The 17,615-nt window shown below is 49.9% G+C and overlaps 6 protein-coding genes across 6 annotated transcripts; 3 read left to right on the forward strand and 3 right to left on the reverse strand.

Annotated features, from left to right (window-relative positions):
• Window positions 1-513: 513 nt before the first annotated feature.
• fbp1 (fructose 1,6-bisphosphate 1-phosphatase) lies at window positions 514-1,638 on the reverse strand (the record flags this gene model as incomplete). Its single annotated transcript, XM_043280675.1, has 2 exons — window positions 514-1,453; window positions 1,517-1,638. The coding sequence occupies 2 exons, from the start codon at window positions 1,636-1,638 to the stop codon at window positions 514-516; spliced, it is 1,062 nt and encodes a 353-aa protein (XP_043131684.1).
• A 1,395-nt stretch (window positions 1,639-3,033) lies between these two features.
• On the forward strand, window positions 3,034-4,276 carry ACHE_10565S (uncharacterized protein; the record flags this gene model as incomplete). Its single annotated transcript, XM_043280686.1, has 6 exons — window positions 3,034-3,068; window positions 3,261-3,313; window positions 3,519-3,564; window positions 3,745-3,801; window positions 3,983-4,047; window positions 4,254-4,276. Coding segments are annotated over 6 exons (279 nt in total), but the record flags the coding sequence as incomplete, so codon positions are not given.
• Window positions 4,277-5,073: 797 nt separating this feature from the next.
• ACHE_10566S (uncharacterized protein) lies at window positions 5,074-9,212 on the forward strand (the record flags this gene model as incomplete). The annotated part of the gene is made up of 3 exons (XM_043280697.1): window positions 5,074-5,081; window positions 5,180-5,631; window positions 5,716-9,212. 3 exons carry the CDS (start codon window positions 5,074-5,076, stop codon window positions 9,210-9,212), a joined length of 3,957 nt encoding a protein of 1,318 aa, XP_043131686.1.
• A 3,051-nt stretch (window positions 9,213-12,263) lies between these two features.
• Window positions 12,264-13,491, forward strand: ACHE_10567S (AHA1 family protein; the record flags this gene model as incomplete). Its single annotated transcript, XM_043280708.1, has 4 exons — window positions 12,264-12,486; window positions 12,540-12,622; window positions 12,691-13,349; window positions 13,473-13,491. The coding sequence occupies 4 exons, from the start codon at window positions 12,264-12,266 to the stop codon at window positions 13,489-13,491; spliced, it is 984 nt and encodes a 327-aa protein (XP_043131687.1).
• Window positions 13,492-13,871: 380 nt separating this feature from the next.
• Window positions 13,872-15,441, reverse strand: lys9 (saccharopine dehydrogenase (NADP+, L-glutamate-forming); the record flags this gene model as incomplete). Its single annotated transcript, XM_043280719.1, has 4 exons — window positions 13,872-14,792; window positions 14,842-15,167; window positions 15,233-15,286; window positions 15,390-15,441. The coding sequence occupies 4 exons, from the start codon at window positions 15,439-15,441 to the stop codon at window positions 13,872-13,874; spliced, it is 1,353 nt and encodes a 450-aa protein (XP_043131688.1).
• Window positions 15,442-15,847: 406 nt separating this feature from the next.
• Window positions 15,848-17,121, reverse strand: RER2 (undecaprenyl diphosphate synthase family protein; the record flags this gene model as incomplete). Its single annotated transcript, XM_043280730.1, has 2 exons — window positions 15,848-16,831; window positions 16,897-17,121. 2 exons carry the CDS (start codon window positions 17,119-17,121, stop codon window positions 15,848-15,850), a joined length of 1,209 nt encoding a protein of 402 aa, XP_043131689.1.
• Window positions 17,122-17,615: the final 494 nt, after the last annotated feature.

Genomic DNA, 17,615 nt, shown 5'->3' on the forward strand with positions numbered 1-17,615 from the left:
GAGCAGTGACCACATCCCCAGTACGCACTTCACAATGCAGAGCCTCGCTATTGCCGTGATGGACATCGTACCGATGGAGATAGAGATTCAACAGGCCGTAGAATCTTGTGGTTGTTCGCACAAGAGCGTTGATATCGCAGAGTCTAGAGCATAAGCGATAGAAAATAACTCAATTGGTAGTTTAGATAAAAGACATGATGAGATTATGAGATTATTGATTGCATTGGTTGAATTACGAGCTGCGGGTTGGAGTCTGAAGATCTACCGCGTATAATCACGTGAAATCTGAAAATTGCATCGGTGTCTGTCAATTGAGATTGAACAAGATCCACAAAAACTTGTAAGCTATTTGCTTAAATTCATGTATTGATAATACTATTTAATACAGGTAGAATCGTTCACTTCGTTAGTGAAACCGCAGAACTCCATCCGAACAGTCCAGACACCGAGACGCGCAAAGGAAATGAGAAAACCGTTTTGAGCGGGAAATAGGAATATTAGTATGCAATTATTTTAACCGTGGTGTTTCTTGTACATGTCGATGACCTTCTGGACCTCGTCTTTCGAGCCCAGGTAAACACCGCTGCGATCGTGGATGTGCTCGGGCACAGCTTCGAGGAGACGTTCTGCCTTGGAGTTGATGGCCAAACCGCCTGCGTTCTCGAACAACATAGCCATAGGAGCACACTCGTACAAAATACGGAGTTTGCCCTTGGTGCTCTTGGAGTCTGCGGGGTAGGCAAAGAGACCGCCGTAGAGAAGGGTGCGGTAGGCATCGGCGACCATGCTACCAATGTAACGAGCGCTGTATGGCTTCTTGCCCTCTCCGGGGAACTTAAGGGAGTGGAAGTATTCGTTCACCCAGGGAGCCCAGTACATGCTGTTACCCTCGTTGACTGAGTAGATAGCCTTCTTGGGAGGCATCTTCATGCTGGGGTGGGTCAGAATAAACTCTCCCAGAGAGTTTTCCATAGTGAAACCGTTGACATCACCGTCACGCATGGTAATCACCAGCTGAGCAGATGCACCGTACATGGTGAATCCAGCAGAGATCATTTCCGTTCCGGGACGAAGGATGTCCTTGGCGGTGACCTTCTTGTTCGGGCCGAGAACCTCATCTGGTAGCTTGTAGATACCGAAGATTGTACCAACCGAAACGCCTGCGTCAAGGTTGGAAGAACCGTCGATGGGGTCACAGACAACGGCGTAACGGGCATTGGGGTGCTCGTCGAAAATGATCTCTTGCTCCTCCTCTTCCGAAACGAGGATGCGGCACTTGCCGGAGCTTCTCATTGCAGAGACGAAGATATCGTTTCCAATCACATCCAACTTCTTCTGGTCATCACCGGTAGTGTTCGAGGACCCAGCGAGTCCAGTGAGGTTGATCAAGGAGGCACGACGGATGTAGTAGGCAATGGACTTGAAGGCGAACTGAAGGGCGTGGCAGAGGAGACTGTACAAGGACAACCATGTTAGTTGTTATCATGTGCCAATTTTCAAGTAAAGGGAGACGTACGTGAAATCACCAGTGGCTTCTGGGGCCTTGGCTTGTTGTTCGGTAAAGAATCTGGTGAGGGTGATGATGTCGGTGTTGATGTTCTCCTGGCCGACAGGAGGAGCGCCGCCGTTGTTCGCCATTGTGGATGATAAGAGAGGAAGGATGTGTGTACAAGGTGTGATTGTAATTGAGGTGAGAAGGAGAAGGAACTGGGAGAAATCAGGGGATTATATATGAAAGTGAATACCTCGGTTTGACGGATTTTCGGGAGAAGATGAAGGGAGGAGAAAGAGGGAAAGACGACCACGATTCCTGGTTAAGTATCCGTACCAGAGGTATGTGAGGACAACCAGGAGCTAGTACTGCACTCAGGGATGATATCAGAACTCGTGGCAACCAGGTCAAGGCAGAGAGACACGCTTAACAAGTACCAGTACCGTCAATCGTTGAATGGAAACTTCTATTCTTCTCGAATAAGTGCAATTCCCAATAATTGTCGCCCATCTTCATCATGTTGGGCCAGTATATCCTGATGCCCGTGGAAAACGTCAGACCGGAGCAAACCGGTGACGCAATGGCCGTACTGTATGTATCTTACAGGCGGTCCCTACTGTAACCTACTGGCTTTTCGTCATTACCCGTTCCATCTCCCCGCCCTAAGCCCAACCAGGAAAGTCTCCGGCTTGTTCTCTTGAATTTCCCGGCAATCCCCGCTGATATCTTGTGACTTGATATCCAAAACTATCCAGAGAATACTGTTCGAAGGTATCAATTCAATTGTCTACAAGTACATCGTACGGCAGTAAGTATTGTACCGTACTGTATACCCCTATTCCGAGTCCCGTCCCGAAAACACATCCCTTTCATTAGACAGTGGGCTGCACAGGGTCAGCAGACATGCACATTTTTCTCTCGAAGCCGTCCACCTGGAACTATTGGAGTCTCGCCAGAAATCGGCTTTGGACAGTTGGTCACGCGCAGGCGGGAAAATGATTGTCCTGCTGGATCGACAATTGTCCTTTTTTCGCTGGTCAGCTGACCTTGACCAGGGATATAAAAAGCAATGCCATGTTGCTTATCTAATACTTACCATTCTCGGTTAATGCTGAGGCTCTAGCGAGGCTAACTGTATCCAGCTAGTGTATCGGTAGAAATAAGATCCGCCCGGTGGAGAGAGCTTGAAAAACTTCGCGCAGAGAAATTTTCTTCTGAACTTCCACCTCCCACAACAGAGAAAAATCTTCCGATTTTGAAGATCAACAAGGACATTATGCTGTTCTATATTCACAAACTTGCTCAATCAGTCTGCTCTGTGCATACTAACACACTTTGGTAAGTTCCTTCGAAATCACTCCCTCCCCCAGCATGATGACACCCATAACCAAACAAACTAGAGTCTTTGACCTTTCGGGGCGTGAAAACTCTGTTATTTGCACGTCAGTCTGATTGCTCATCATCATTCGTATTGCATTGATCACTCCTGGAACTTGGACCTGAAGCTAACGTTCCTGTTAAGATTAACAGGCCATGTCTAGTATAAGCGGATACGGAAAACAATACTGGTCTTTTGGTAGGTGACAATATTCCTTCATCTTCTTGCAAATCTTTTCGAATGATGACCTTCGTGTTTTAATACGCTGGAAATTACCGACTGAGACCTTCGGGTCGCCGACGATACAAATTGGCTGTTATCTGACAATCTTCCAATTCTTCTGCTTTATCTCACAATGCTTAGCCTGTGCATCTGCTGACTTTGTGCAAGGCTTCGTAAGATTACAGAACCACTTCATGATCAGTCGCTCCCTAAAATCAATGGTAAGCGTCTCGACCGCTCTTCGCACTTCCGAAACCTCCAAAGATGAAGCGGCACTGGGCTCCGACGGCGTCCTGACAGGCGACCGGTCGTGATGGATATGCCTTTTTGCGGCAGGCCTAGAAAACCTCGCCCACTGAGAACATTACAATAATCTCCATCATACTGAGTGCTATGTCATAACTTGGTTCTGACTGTTATGAATAGTAGTTGTCCTGATTGATTGTCAATCTAAGGTGTTAAGTCTTCGAAGGTACTTCTTTCCAATCCCTGCGCGTGCCCCATTACCATGATGAATCTTTAGATGACGAGTCTTATTCGAGTTATCGATGCAGACAACATCTTTTTCTAACCATTCATGCTTTTCTGACATCCGTCTATTTGATTTCTACATTGCTTTGCGACTAGTTGACATTTGCTAACTTGCTTGTAGACATGTAGTCTTCCGAAGTAACAGCTTGGCAAACTGTCTGCAGTCTACATACAAAGTGTATGTATATGTCAAGTTCCTTCCTTGCACTGCGTTACATGATGAATCGACATTACAACAAAGACAAGCATATGTCCAAGTCGACGTCTGTTGACCAGGACGACACCGTCATACCTGATCACTCGAAATATTTGTTTACGCTGCTGTATCCAACAAGTCTCGATGCTGACTTGGTTCGCAGAGATCTAATTCTCCTAGGACGAACTAACTGTATACAGCGCGCTTGCTGTCTCTTGACATCCAATTGTGAGTTACATTGTCTCGTCTTTTGCTTCCCCCCACCTCTTACGATGATGATTTATTTTTTATTTAATCACGACGGTCAACATAATCATTTTCATTGATGACCACTGCCTGTGACAGGGCATTTATCTGACATCATTCCTACTATACTTTACACTCGATCAGTTATCACATGTGTGGATATAGTGCTAACATCGACATGAGAACAGATTTCGAGGTGAACCTTGAGTAGGCGAGTCACGTGCACTACATCCATGAACGGCACCGGAGCGACCGGTGAGCAGTTATCAAATCAAAATATCGCAACGGATGATACTAGTATGGAGTTGTCTTTAGTTTAGATAGAACCAAAAATAGTATCTTGGTGATTTCGTACATGACTTTCCCGTCCGTCGCACGCGGTATAGGCCGACCTTGTCCTGTGAGGGGACTGCGTTTACGTTTAAGTAGCCCTATCTGCCAATCCTTAATTGTTTGGGTTGAATGACCGATCTACGCCAATCATTACCGGTACCAAGAGAGTGCTTTATTGCTTTTTGGAAGGATGTTTTGGGCCATTCACAGTTGACCACCGGGGCGTTGGACCGGGATAGATGTGACGGCGCTTGGGGCTGACCTGTGAGAGCGCATGGATTAAGCGCCTACTCCCACGCCGGGTGTGACGAGCGGCGTTGGCTGCATGTGCAGAAGCCAATTAGTCTCTTTGGGCCGGTCGGGGTCTGTTGCTCTTCTTTCCTTCCCGTGTGTTATTCTTCCTTTTTGTTTCTTTTCTGGTTTATTTTTATCGCATCTCTGGTCGGTGAATCCTATGAGTTATGCCCGTCTACCGGCCGATGGGTCTCTCCTGCAGTTGCAAAGAATAGAAACAACTGGATTTCTGGTTCTTTCGCGCTTTCCTGTCCATCCATCCTTTGTCGCGTCTGTTCGAAGAACCACCAGGGAGCGTTGGCTACTCACTCTGCCTCTCGCAATTTCCTGCGCGCGGCTTAATGAGGATGCCATGCCTGATCTCATGATACTGCTGCCAGTATGAATAGGTGCGCAGCCCCCTCCCCCGCGGATCTGTCGTCCAACCCTGTCAGTCGATTCTATTTACAGCCCCCCCGGGGGATACTGATTGGGTTTCTCTGTGTAGCTGGTTCTCGTCAAGTAGCAACGCTGGAGAGGCTCACCATTCTCGCAGCGGCTGGTCACCCATTCCCACCGGCACCGTCAGCAATCAGCCGCCTTCCAGTCGTCGTGAACATGCGGTGCAGCCTCCTCCCCTTACGACAGCATTGAGTGGTCATCAGTTCCAGGGATTGGGCGTTGCTTTGGGTCCAGGCTACGCCTCGACTCCTTTGTCGACGACTTCGCTCTCCAGCCCTTTCACTCAGAGTCAGTCCCCGTGTGTGTCTTCTCCCAGCAGCGCTGCTGTTGCACCATCGCCCATGGCGTCCAGACACTATAATGTTCCTTACAATCCTCGCGATTGGGGTCCGGTCAATAGCAGCTCGTCAGCAAACTCCGGACAGTCTGCCTATCCACATTCTAGCAGTTCCAATAGCTTGCGTCGAAGCGTGCATCGTCCGCCGCAAAATGACCCAGGTCTGGAATATTCTCTTTTCTTTTCCTGTTACTTCTCAAGGACACCATTCAGCAGGATTCTGACATGATGTGTTATGCATATAGACGTTCTATCGCCTCCGCCCCCGCCGTACTCACCACCAAGCCATCAACATCAACAGCAATCATCGTGGGATGCCGCTCACCACAACTCGATCAGGGAAACACCTTCCGGTGCAGCCCCTCCATATCCTGGACCAAGCAACATGAATGCTGAACCTATGGTGAACGGTCGACAGCGCAGTGTTCCTGGTCCTCGCCCACTATCGATGGTCCACATGGGCGATGCAGGCCCTAGCTCGCAAGTATCACTGCCTCCACCTCCGCCATTGCCACAAGGAGGCCCGCCTCCAAGGTCGTCTTCTCAAAATCGCCACGATTTTTACCATGGCATGAGTTCTGGACCATCGATCATGGTCTCGCAAGAGAGTCCGCAATTCCCAACAACCGTGGACCATAGGCACGCAGCAACTGGCTCACAGTTGGACCCTGTTGCTCCACGCCCGCCAACATCTAGAAGGGCCGTTTCCGCAGGCCCAGTTGTGGGAAGTGCCAATTCATCAAAGGCTGGCAGTCAATCACCGAGCCGCTCACCACCACCACCACCACGGGCCTGGGAGCCAGGAATGCCCCTGCCACCACCTCCGCCGGGACCTCCACCAACTTCAAGGTCACGTAGCGTGTGTGGCTCACCAGAGGCGTCGTCATCGAGGAATAATATGAGTGTGCCCATCAAGACAAGGGTGCGGGCGCCTCCGTCACTAGGAACTGGCTTGGATAGCATCCCACCTACACCTGCTGGCTGGGTAGACGATGGAATTCAGCATGACAAGGGTAAGAATTTGTCAACTGAAGCAAATGGCGCATCCCCGCTTTCTTATACGGCAGCCAACTCAGACAATTCTGTTCATCCTTCGACAAGCCGTGGCAATCTTCTCCGCAGTCCTGCTCTTCGAGATCCTAGCGCCAAGGGCATCCGAGAGAGGAGAATTGAGCGCAGAAACCGCCAAAGCCAAGTCTTCGACGACCATAATGCCTTATCTCCTAACAACGCGTGCGGTGATGGTGTGGACCAAGTGAAACCCTCAAACCTCGTTCTTGCTGATCCAAATGGCGACTCTCGCGACTCTCGCGCTCCATCATCCGCAAAGTATACACCGCGCAGTGCCCAAAGCGTCGAATCGGATACGCCGCAGTCAACCTCACGATCGAGAGCTTCTTCAATCGGCCTTTTTTCCAGTCGATCCTCCTTCTCCACGCCCAGGGCTGAGCCTAGTCCAGCTGCGCCAACGCGTGGGTATACACAAACCCCTCCTTTCTCGCCAGACGGAGATCATCCCTCCCCATATCCTAAATCAATGCCGCAGCCTTTGCCTCCAAAGGCACTCCCAACGCCGCCGCTGCAATCTGCGCGAGAGGGAAAGATGTCTTCCCGTCCTTCGTCTAGGGAAGAGCGTCCGGTATCACATGTGCGCCATTCCTCCAATGGTTCTATGTCTTCAGATTCCCCGATATTGCGGCATCGCTCGTCAATATCGAAGGAGTCATCACCGGATCATATCAAGCGAGACACAGATGGATTCTTCCAGAACTCTATACAACGACATAAGGATTTCATCGACAAAGAAGCTAGCGCTGCGGACGAAGCTGAAGCGTTGAGACTCTTCGCTGATTTCGTTATTGCTGAGTCTCGCGTAAGGCGTCATCGGTACTCACAGGCCTGGGACTCTGGATCATTTGACCACGAGGAAGTGCGCCGTAAACTTTTTGAGACACCACCGGTTCAACCACCGCCAGCCCCCGAACCCATCAACGCAGCGCCAGCGGTTCTGCCAGTGAGGCGACCGTCCATCGGGCCAAAACTCGACATGTCCCATGTCAGCCGACTTGAGCCTTCTTGGGGCAATAGTTATAAACCATCTCTGTCCCCCATTGCAAGTCTCAGCATAAGCAATGATGAAATGAGCTCACGCGGCCGCGCACCCAGCCGCTGGTGGGAATCCAGGACTGGCTCAAGCAGTGAAGGAGATGGACGCAAGGTCCACCGTTCGAAACAAGAGTCGAAATACATGGGGTTATCGCCGGGGTCCTTGCAAGAAAACCATCACCAACCTCCCTCCGAAAATGAAGTGCCAGGCTACTCTCTGGACTCCTCAATGGGCCAGTATGCCGCGTACGGCCCAAATGAATACCCTCCAGAGAAAGTCGGTTGGCATGAAGAGTTGGCGCCGCCACCTGATCCATATATGGCCAGTAGTAGTTATGCTGGGCTACCTAAGATGGACGTGTCACGGCTAATTACCCTCCCTCCGCCGTACCCGCGTCATTATCCTGCTGTCAATAACAACCATCCAGACTTGGTTGGATACCGGACGTTGGTCCGATCAATTAGTGATCTCTCCGAGATCAAAGCCATGAGACAACGACATGACGCGGAAGTTGACCGCTTATCCCAAGACCACAAGGAACGAACCCGTGAATGCCGTCGCATGTTCAAAGCCAACACGCAAACACAGATTCAGCAAGGTAGCATTACCTTTTCCGAAGCCGCTGAGGCAGAAGCTGCACTAGTCCTGGAAGAAAACAAACTCGACAGAGCACTGGCGAAACAAATCTTAGATCTTTACCAGGCTTCTGTCCTGGAGCCGACGCATGGCATACTCACTGATCGGATATCACGAGCTACAACTTGCATTGATGAACTGAGTAGCAAGCTATTTGATGATGCACAGCATGGAACTCCGGATCAAGCTCAGGAGGAAGGTGACGAAAAGCCCGAACTGTTGGAGAAGCTCACGCAACTAAAGTGGCTATTCGAAACCCGAGAAGTCCTGCATCGAGAGATGTACGACTTAGTCTGCGCACGCAACGAGAAATACAGAACCGTCGTGGTCCTCCCCTACCGCCAGAAAGCCAACGACGAAAAGGTCCGTGAAACAAACGCCTTCTTCGACCAGGACGCACTAGACCGCCGCGCCCAATATGAGTCCAACACCCTTTCCCGCCTCGAATCCTTCCTCGACGTAATCGAATCGAACGTCGTTCGAGGCGTGGAGGTCCAACTCTCCGCTTTCTGGGACATCGCGCCCTCTCTTCTCACCCTGATTGACGAAATCCCACCAGACCTCAACGGCTTTGAAGTCCAAATCCCTGCAAACGAATACGAGGAAAACCCAAGCTACCACCGCCATCCACTACAATACCTCTACTCCCTCCTCTCGCACGCAGAAAAATCAAGCTATCAATACATCGAATCCCAGACCAACCTCCTCTGTCTCCTCCACGAGGTCAAGTCTGCCGTAATGCGCGCGAACTGCCAACTCATTGAGGCTGAACGCACGAGGCAGGGCGAACCGGGCGATGAAGTACAACGCGAGATTATGGATACAAGGGCTAGTGAGGAACGGGCGCTCACGGCTGATTTGAAGGATAAGGTTTCTACGGTGGAGGTACAGTGGACGGAGGCGATGGGAAGCCAGATACAGGAGTTGAGGGAGAGGGTTAGGATGCAGCTTGAGGCGGAGGATGGGTGGGAGGAGATGGAGGCTCTGGAGCAGACGTGATTGTGACCTTTTTTCATGAGATTATGCCGTCTTTCCATTCTTGAGATTTGATTGATGATGGTTATTTTTTGATGTTGGATATGTAAATCCCTTTTGGTGATACCCATTCGTTCGTTATTGTTATATACCTTCGCTTGTACAGAGTTATTGGATGTGCCGGATAATGCTGTATTTGCTTAAATTCATTCTACCCTTTTTGTCCCGGCCCTATACATGGCAAATTCCAATGGAACGGAGTAATTACTTCGTACAGCGTCTACATTCTACGTGCTCGGGATATTTTCGAGATCAAATTACTGGCCATAAATCAAATTTCCCTTCTTATTACCGATTAGCAAATAATCAATCGGATTAAATGGACACATCGCCTTCACAATCCCGTATTCGGCAGATATGAACACTGGCTATGCATATGACTGCGATGCGAAAACCCGACGAATACGCACTTTAAAGAAATCAAAAATAAAGTAGGAAACATAAAACCATGAAGTATTCCACGCGGAGAACTACACAGCCTGTTAAATGCCAGAAGCCAGAGATTCGCCGGTCGCTTAACGATTAAGTGCCGATTCAAAAACGTGGGCAATACAACACTGGTGAAGCTTCTTCGTCGAATGAATTAGTTTATTTGCACATCGACTTGGTTCTCTTGCAAATACCCGACTATAGCATCCACAACCTCATCGATATCAAACGTCAACGGAGATATCTTGCGGTTCATCGCAAGAGAACGGATCAACCATTCGGCGGCGTCTTCAAAAAAAAAAAAATCAACATAACCGTCACTGAGCTTCGGACCATACAGTTCTTCAACTTCAGGGATATGGTGTAATTCGTCGATCAAGGTTAAGACGAAGTCGTCTTCGTAGTGTCGAGCCGTGTCTCAGTCAATGAAGCTGGCGATAAAATCCTGTTCCACTATTTCGGAAAGTAGCTCCATACTTCATGACATTTGGGCAGTTGTTTGCCAGGCTATCGTTTTTACAACGCGTTTTTTCAGATCATTCCCCTTTTCCATCCAGGACAAGCTGACATGCAGTCGCAAGTGTACAACGGTTTTATTCGGCGGCAGCGGAGCCCAGCTCTTCAAGGTATTCGTGGATAGTCAAGAGATCCACAAAATGTGAGATATTGTGGGATAGCAAACTTCGCGGAGAGCATAGACCAAAGGTGTTCTGGTGTCTTAACCCGAGTGAATCAGACGCATCTCTTCCTTGATTCTCGTATGGTGTTGCGAGATGCGCCTCTCGGGGTACGTTGTCAGTTCTTCTATGTATGCCGCCGCAAAAAAGCGAGCAGCGAAACCTGCCGGATGCTGAACAATAGTTTGGAGCTGGCTCGTTTACGGTGGAAGCTGTCTTCACCATCACATCGCGAGTAGGGCCCAAATTTTACGCTGCTGTAGTCCCACTTGCCAGAGAAACACGTCTCCTTGATTAGCAAGACTTTTCACACCTGCGGGGAGGCTCGACAGTGCAGCAATGATCCCAGTTTTGGTGGGTAGTCCTTGGCCATAACTTCTGTGGTTTAGGATGAGGTGAGTGGAGCCTCGCTCCCCATGAGCAACGAATACAAGGATGATACCGTCTCCGGCTTTGAGACGAGATGCGACATTCCGAATCCAGGTGAGAACAAGTTGCTTGGTACACCCAGCCCCTGATAACTGATAGAATGGGGTCTGGTGCCTCGGTATTATCGTATACCCGGATTGGAGTCCTAATAGCATCGCGTCCAAGCTTCAGGCGGCCCGACATGTTATGTCTGCAAAGTTTGTTGCAGATAGACATGTTGGGTTTAACCCATCTGCCGTAATTTCTTGTAATAACAAAATCTGTCGCCAGAGCGACATAGTAGATGCTTCCTCCATAGACAATTAGGGCGTATGACATGGTGCTGACCAAAGAGAAGAATGTTTGAGAAGGATGAGTTTCTTTTAAAAGTAATACGACCAGATCTGGGTTAAATGGGAGGCTTCGCTCGATAGAATGCCCTGCACGCCAGAAATGCTACATATTTGTTTCGTGGCCACTGAAGAGCATAACAGAGAGTGAAGCCAATTAAGTGTATGAGAGCATTCAAAGCATCAATCTTCGTGCTGTTGCAGGTGAAATCGGGGCGACTGCAAAAGGAGCGTAGAGGCTGTGAGCCCATTAATATCATCCTCATTTCTCAATCAAAATAGACACACTCAAATTTCTTGAGAAGCTTTCAAGCCTGCAGCATGTAGGTCGTAATGAGGAAACACCTTGCTCGACGTTAGGAGAAGAAAGAGGATAATACGAATGAAGAAATCCACTGCATGCATTACCTCCAGCTTTGGTAGAATAAGTGGCTATATTCAAACTGTACTCCTGCTGGTAGTGAAGATGAAAGATGAATGACATCTGACAAGTTGATATCGCTTATCGGATAAGGGAATCGGCGCTAGTCTCGTTGTGGTTGGCGTGTCACGTGCAGCGCGGCTTCTAGAGCTTTCCTTTCAACATAAAAAACTCTTCTTTTCTTTTCTTCTTCCCTCCGCGCAGAACAGCAGACGGGTTTATTAAGCAAACTCTCCCCCTCCAACCCGGTAAATCTCTATTTCTGCTTTCTTCCTCTCTCTAGCAGCATTGATTGATCTACATCTTTCACAGCGTCCATTGCTAGGACCCTGAATTGTGACTGTAAGTTGCTCTCCCTTCACCTGTTGGCGGTGGCATTCAATTGCCCCACGCTCTGCCCCTCGAATGATGAGATTTCCTAGCTGGCACCAGTCAGACACAGATGGCCTTTTAAGGCTGTCGCTGTTGATTAGCTTTCAGTCCGGGAACGCTACCCGCGATCCTGAATTTTTTTTTTTGCTACCCTTGCACCAATTGCTTCACATTGATGTTGAGATTGCTTGCTAACTCGCAATGATTGAATAGAAACTACAGTTGTCGACGGAATCTTCCTGTTGCTCATATCGAGAACACATACACACAGAAACAAACTCTCTCTTTCTCTCTGCCGTATAGCAGACCTTTAGCGAGTTAGAATAAAAATTCGTTACCCGAATACTATCCGTTCATCATGGTCCTCCACAACCCGAACAACTGGCACTGGGTGAACAAGGACGCTTCATCCTGGGCCAGACAGTATCTTGAGAACAACCTCGTCGGCATTGCCGCGGAAGACAACGGCATCGCTGCAAATATCTCCAAAGTACTGACTATGGACGGCGATGTGGATGTCAGCCAAAGAAAGGGCAAGGTCATCACATTGTTCGATGTTAAGGTACAGCTTGAGTATGAAGGTTTGTAGTCTGTGCCTCGTTCACCCTAGAGACACGGCTAAGACCGTCGACAGGTAAGACCAAGGACGATGAACTGGTTAGCGGCTCTATCACCATTCCTGAGGTTGCCCACGACACGGAGGAGGATGAGTATGTCGTATGTTCCCACTTAGCCCCTTAGATTAAGCCTGCCGTGCCCAAGACTGACGGTCGGTCGGGGATTAGTTTGAGATCGACATCCACTCCGAATCTCCCTCGAAACAACCCGTAAAGGACCTTGTCCGTTCCAAGATCATCCCTCAACTCAGACAGTCGCTGGTCCAATTGTGCCCACGCCTGATTGAGGAGCACGGAAAGGACCTTCAGCACGCCCCTGGTGTCAACCCATCCAGCGGATTCAAGCCTGCTACCAGCTACCCCCAGGTCAAGAAGGAAGCCCCGGCCTCAACCACTACCACCACCACATCATCCAACACGAAGGTTGCCGTTAACACCACCACCGTGACCGCGTCAGATGAGTTCCGCACCACCGCCGAGGAATTGTACAGCACCTTCACAGACCCGCAGCGCATTGCCGCATTCACCCGCGCTCCCCCTCGCCAGTTCGAGGGCAGCAATGTTGGCGCAAAGTTCTCCATCTTCGACGGCAATGTCGTCGGCGAATACTCGAAACTCGAGCCTCACAAGTTGATCGAGCAGAAGTGGCGTTTGGCCCAGTGGCCCGAGGGCCACTTCAGTACTCTGGAGATCAACTTCGACCAGAACGACATGGACGGTGTTACTCAGATGCGGGTTACCTGGACCGGTGTCCCTGTTGGCCAGGAAGATGTCACCAAGCAGAACTGGGAAGTGTACTATGTGCGCAGCATCAAGCAAACTTTTGGGTATGTTATTTCCCCTTCGTTTCGTAGCCATTGCTTCCTCACATTTCCGTCCCAGATCTTCACGTTTTTCAAATTCTTGGAATCGCTTGCTGATGTCTGTCCTCGTTCTTCTTCTCGGTATAGGTTTGGCACAATTCTCTGAACGTCTCCATGAGCACGCGGGAGCCTTGTGAAACCAGTCCACAAGCTCATAGCCCATCATACCGTCTGCGTCGATTGCTCGTCCTATAATTTGGGCGTGTTGCATCATGTTCCGAAGAGTTGGACGTGAGAGAGCAGTACATCTTTATAATCTGCTTTGGTCTTTTTCCTTCTCCATGAATTCTTTTTCTTAGCCTGTTGGCTACGAGTCTGGTCACGATACGAATCTACGATAGAAGTTGATGAAACATATCCATGAGGAAATACTCGATAATGAGATTTTTTACGGAGAACAAAGTTGTCTTCATAATTGTACTTTTATTTTCAATGCCGTAGATATTTTTTTTAGATAACATCTTACATCATGATACTATGGCTAGCTTAGATGGTCTTCTCGATCATCTCAATGCCGTAGTCGTCCTTGAGGGCCTTGAGGAGAGGACCGCAGATTTCCATGTCCGAGGGAGCGAGGACACCAGTTTTGCTGATAGTACCATTAAGCACCTGCTTAACAGCAACAGCAGCGGGAATACCAACGGTACGAGCCATAGCGGAGTATCCACCAGGGATACCGAACTCGCAGAGAGTAGAAGTACGAGTCTCCTTCTCACCGTTCTTGTGCTCAATGCCGAACTTGTGCTGCAGCATGACCATGTCACGCTCGTGCGGCTCGTACTGCATCTTCCTCTCCAGAGTAGCGCACAGGGTGTCAAGCGGGTTACCACGGGGAGTGATCTGCTCGTCGGAGAAGAGGCCGATCCAGCGGAGACCGCCGAGGATACGGTCGCGCTCCTCGTTGTTGGCGAACGCGGTCTTGGACGAGATCGCCCAGGTGAGATCCTTCTCGCCAGACGAAGTGGCGCCCAGGATCTGGCGGGTAGCCTCCTTCCAGGCGATGGGGGCGTTGAGGAAGTCAGCGCCCTCATCGCTCAGGAAGCCGATGTCGACGAGGCACTTAATCATCTCAGGGAAGCCCTGGTAGCGCAAAGTGCCGCGGATGACAGTCTGGGCTTCGGGGATCTCGTAGCGCTCGCGGAAGGGGGTGGAGTCGCGGTTGGGGTAGCAGAGGAAGGCGAAGCCAGGGTAGATGAAGTAGGGCTTGGCGGTGGCCATGAGCTCGGGGCCGTCGACCGAGACGGCCTGGCCGTCCTGGTAGAACTTGGCGGCGTTGCGGAGGGCGAGGAGCACGCCGCGGCTGGACCAGGAGAACTTGTAGCCCAGGGGGTTGTCGGAGTTTTCGGGGGCGGGGAGACCACCGCAGTACGACAGGAAGGAGTTGATCTTGCCGCCCTCGGCGTGGACCTGGTGTCGTTAGTATCTAGCCCTGGGCTTTTGATAGAGGATAGCTCACCTCAGAGATGGTCTTGACAGCGTACAAGTGGTCGATACCGGGGTCCAAACCAATCTCGTTCATGACGGTGATACCAGCCTTCTTGCACTCCTCGTCCAACTCCATCATGGCTGGGGAGACGTAAGAGGTCGTGACAACGTGCTTCTTGGTACGGATGGCCGACTTGATAACCAAGGCATGGAAGGTGTAAGGGATTAAGGAGATGGCGACATCGTGCTGCGAGAGAGCTTGGTCGAGAGCGTTGTCATCGCTGACGTCGAGGGAAATGGCTGTGGTGTTCTCGAAGCCTTCGCAGAGCTTCTGGGCGCTCTCAAGGGTTCTGCAGGCTGTGGTTTGAGTTAGCTGGGTTCGAGTACACTCAAATTGATGGGACAGAACAGCATGCACTTACCAACAGTAACCTGGACACCGGCCTTGCTGAGAACCTCAACGGTAGGCTTGGTGACTTAACCAGAATCAATCAGCATCATCTTTCAAAGAACAACTTTTTCGCATGCGGGGCACTGGATGTATAGCATCCCCAATGGCATGAGAGCAAGGTATCATACCGAAGCCAGAGCCCAGCAGGAGAGCCTTGGAACCAGCGACTTGCTTAACCATGATGGCGACGGGCAATTGGATATAAGGATATAGAGGGAGAGAAGTGGTAAATAATCCAAGTCTCAATTCTTATCTCCAAAACGCCTGCGATGTTCCCCGCCGCAGTGTGGGATGAGTCATGATCACGTGTATATACCTGAGGCATTCAGAGTCCAAAGATCCAGGACGGCAGATACAAAAGGTTTATATATATTGTGCATAATCAGTTGTAGTAATATACAGCAGTTTCCGTAAAGGCAAGTCACAGAAAGTATGGTAAATAGATAGCAAAACACGCGGGATATCAATTGTCAATTTCTCCAAAAAGCAAACTCCGTAAAACGCCCCCAAGTGATGTATGCTATATGCGAGTTGTTTTTGTTTCCTTCCTTTCATTTTCTCTCAATAAGCACACCAGAGGCACGGTTTACATGCCCTTCACCTTGTTGTCCGGACGAAGGACAAATCCATCGTCCTCTTCCGCAAATTCGGAGCCATCTCCATCAAAGTCCCCTTCCGCATCCGGGTTCTGCTTCGATTTGGAGATGCGTCGCTGCCATCCCAGCAACACGGGGATAAAATGCCACAGGTCGAACTCGGGCCACATGACGTTCAAGAAGACAATCTCTGTCTCCTCGTGGCATTGCCAAAGCATGAAGTCACTGAGACGCTCTACCCCTGAGGTACGCACAAGAATGTCCAGCGGCGGGTTGTCTTTTGTGAGCATATGGTCGGTTAATGTCTGGCGCGAGATGGTCTCTGGGGACACGAAAGATGGGACGTCCGTATCCGTCCCGTCTGTTAAGGGCGTCGAGGTCTTGGTGTTGGGGCCATCTTGTTGCCCAAGGTGGAGCGTGGTGGACGAGGAAAAAGAAGATCCAGATTCGTAAACCTTATTGCGGTTGCGGTCCTGCTTGGCGTTCCCATTCCCGTCCTCCGAAGATCCCGAAGTAGATTCCGTATCACTATTGTGTTCCGTCCTCTGCGCTTGGATGTTGAGGGCAATATGCGACTCGGAAAATGGAGTGCGTGGACCGGCAGATGGCGATTGGATCGGCTTCAACGGTCTGCTGTATTCGGAAACCGTATCTCGGACAGCAGTGGTGATCTCATCGCGCGACGTATAGGGGAAACAGATATTCAGGACGCGGTCGCCATTCCGACTCGTCATATCCACGGCTCGGTTGACAGCCTCGAGAACATCGGGCTTGAGCAAATCCAATCGTCCCAGCACCCGGACCTTTGCGCCGTAGCTATCGAGCAAGTCGCCATGTTGTGCCATTTGGGACAGTTTCACTTTGGCCATTTCCATCAACGCATCCACCTCGAACTTGGACCGTTTGAAATTCTCGATACTAAACGCATAGATGGTGACGACTTGCACTCCACTCTTATAGCAGACTTCGAGAATCTAGATGTCGGACAACGTATCAGCCAATTTCCCTTCAGCAAAAGAAGCAGGAGGAATAAGCCTACCCTTGCCAACGCTTCAAATCCCAGATTATGTCCCTCCACAGTCTCAATCCCATGTGTCCTAGCGAACCTCCGGTTTCCATCCATAACGAATGCAACATGTCGGGGGACAGGACCCTGTTTGAGCGCTCCGACGAGCAACTCTCGGAGATGTGAAATGGCGTATTCGATCGGAGGCGACGCGAGGAACCATTTCCGGAGTCGAGACAGGTGCATTGATGTAGCCATGGTTATTCGTCAAGTCGTATACGATAATATAATAATGAGGAATTCGGTAGCAATCGTAGGGAAATAGGGATTAAATGAACGAAACGTGCGCGATGATGATGAGGCGGAAAACGTTCGCGGACGGAGAAGGCGACGTTGCGAAAGGCTTCTTCTGCGTCGAGACTAGCGCCTTTTTAAAGAAAGAGGAAATATTGACAAAACACCAAGCCCAGACCTGTCAGAGACAAGGTAAGAAAGATGACGATAAAAAGGCTGTGTCTATCAGGCTACACTGTTTGTTCTCCAGGCGTTTTCTAATTTTGGGTGATAAGCGGACGAGAGGCAAGATGGCCACAACCGATTGCGGGAAGGTTGGAATGACAGCACGTTGATGTACTCCTCTTCTTTTCAAATTTGTATGTGGATTGAATCTGACGAACAGGAAGAACAACAGACACGGACAAATAATAAAACGCTGGTGATGTATTTTCCGCACGTGTAATTCCGGGGGAGGA

This window comes from Aspergillus chevalieri, chromosome 1 (genome assembly GCF_016861735.1).
Source record: "Aspergillus chevalieri M1 DNA, chromosome 1, nearly complete sequence".
NCBI lineage: Eukaryota > Fungi > Ascomycota > Eurotiomycetes > Eurotiales > Aspergillaceae > Aspergillus > Aspergillus chevalieri.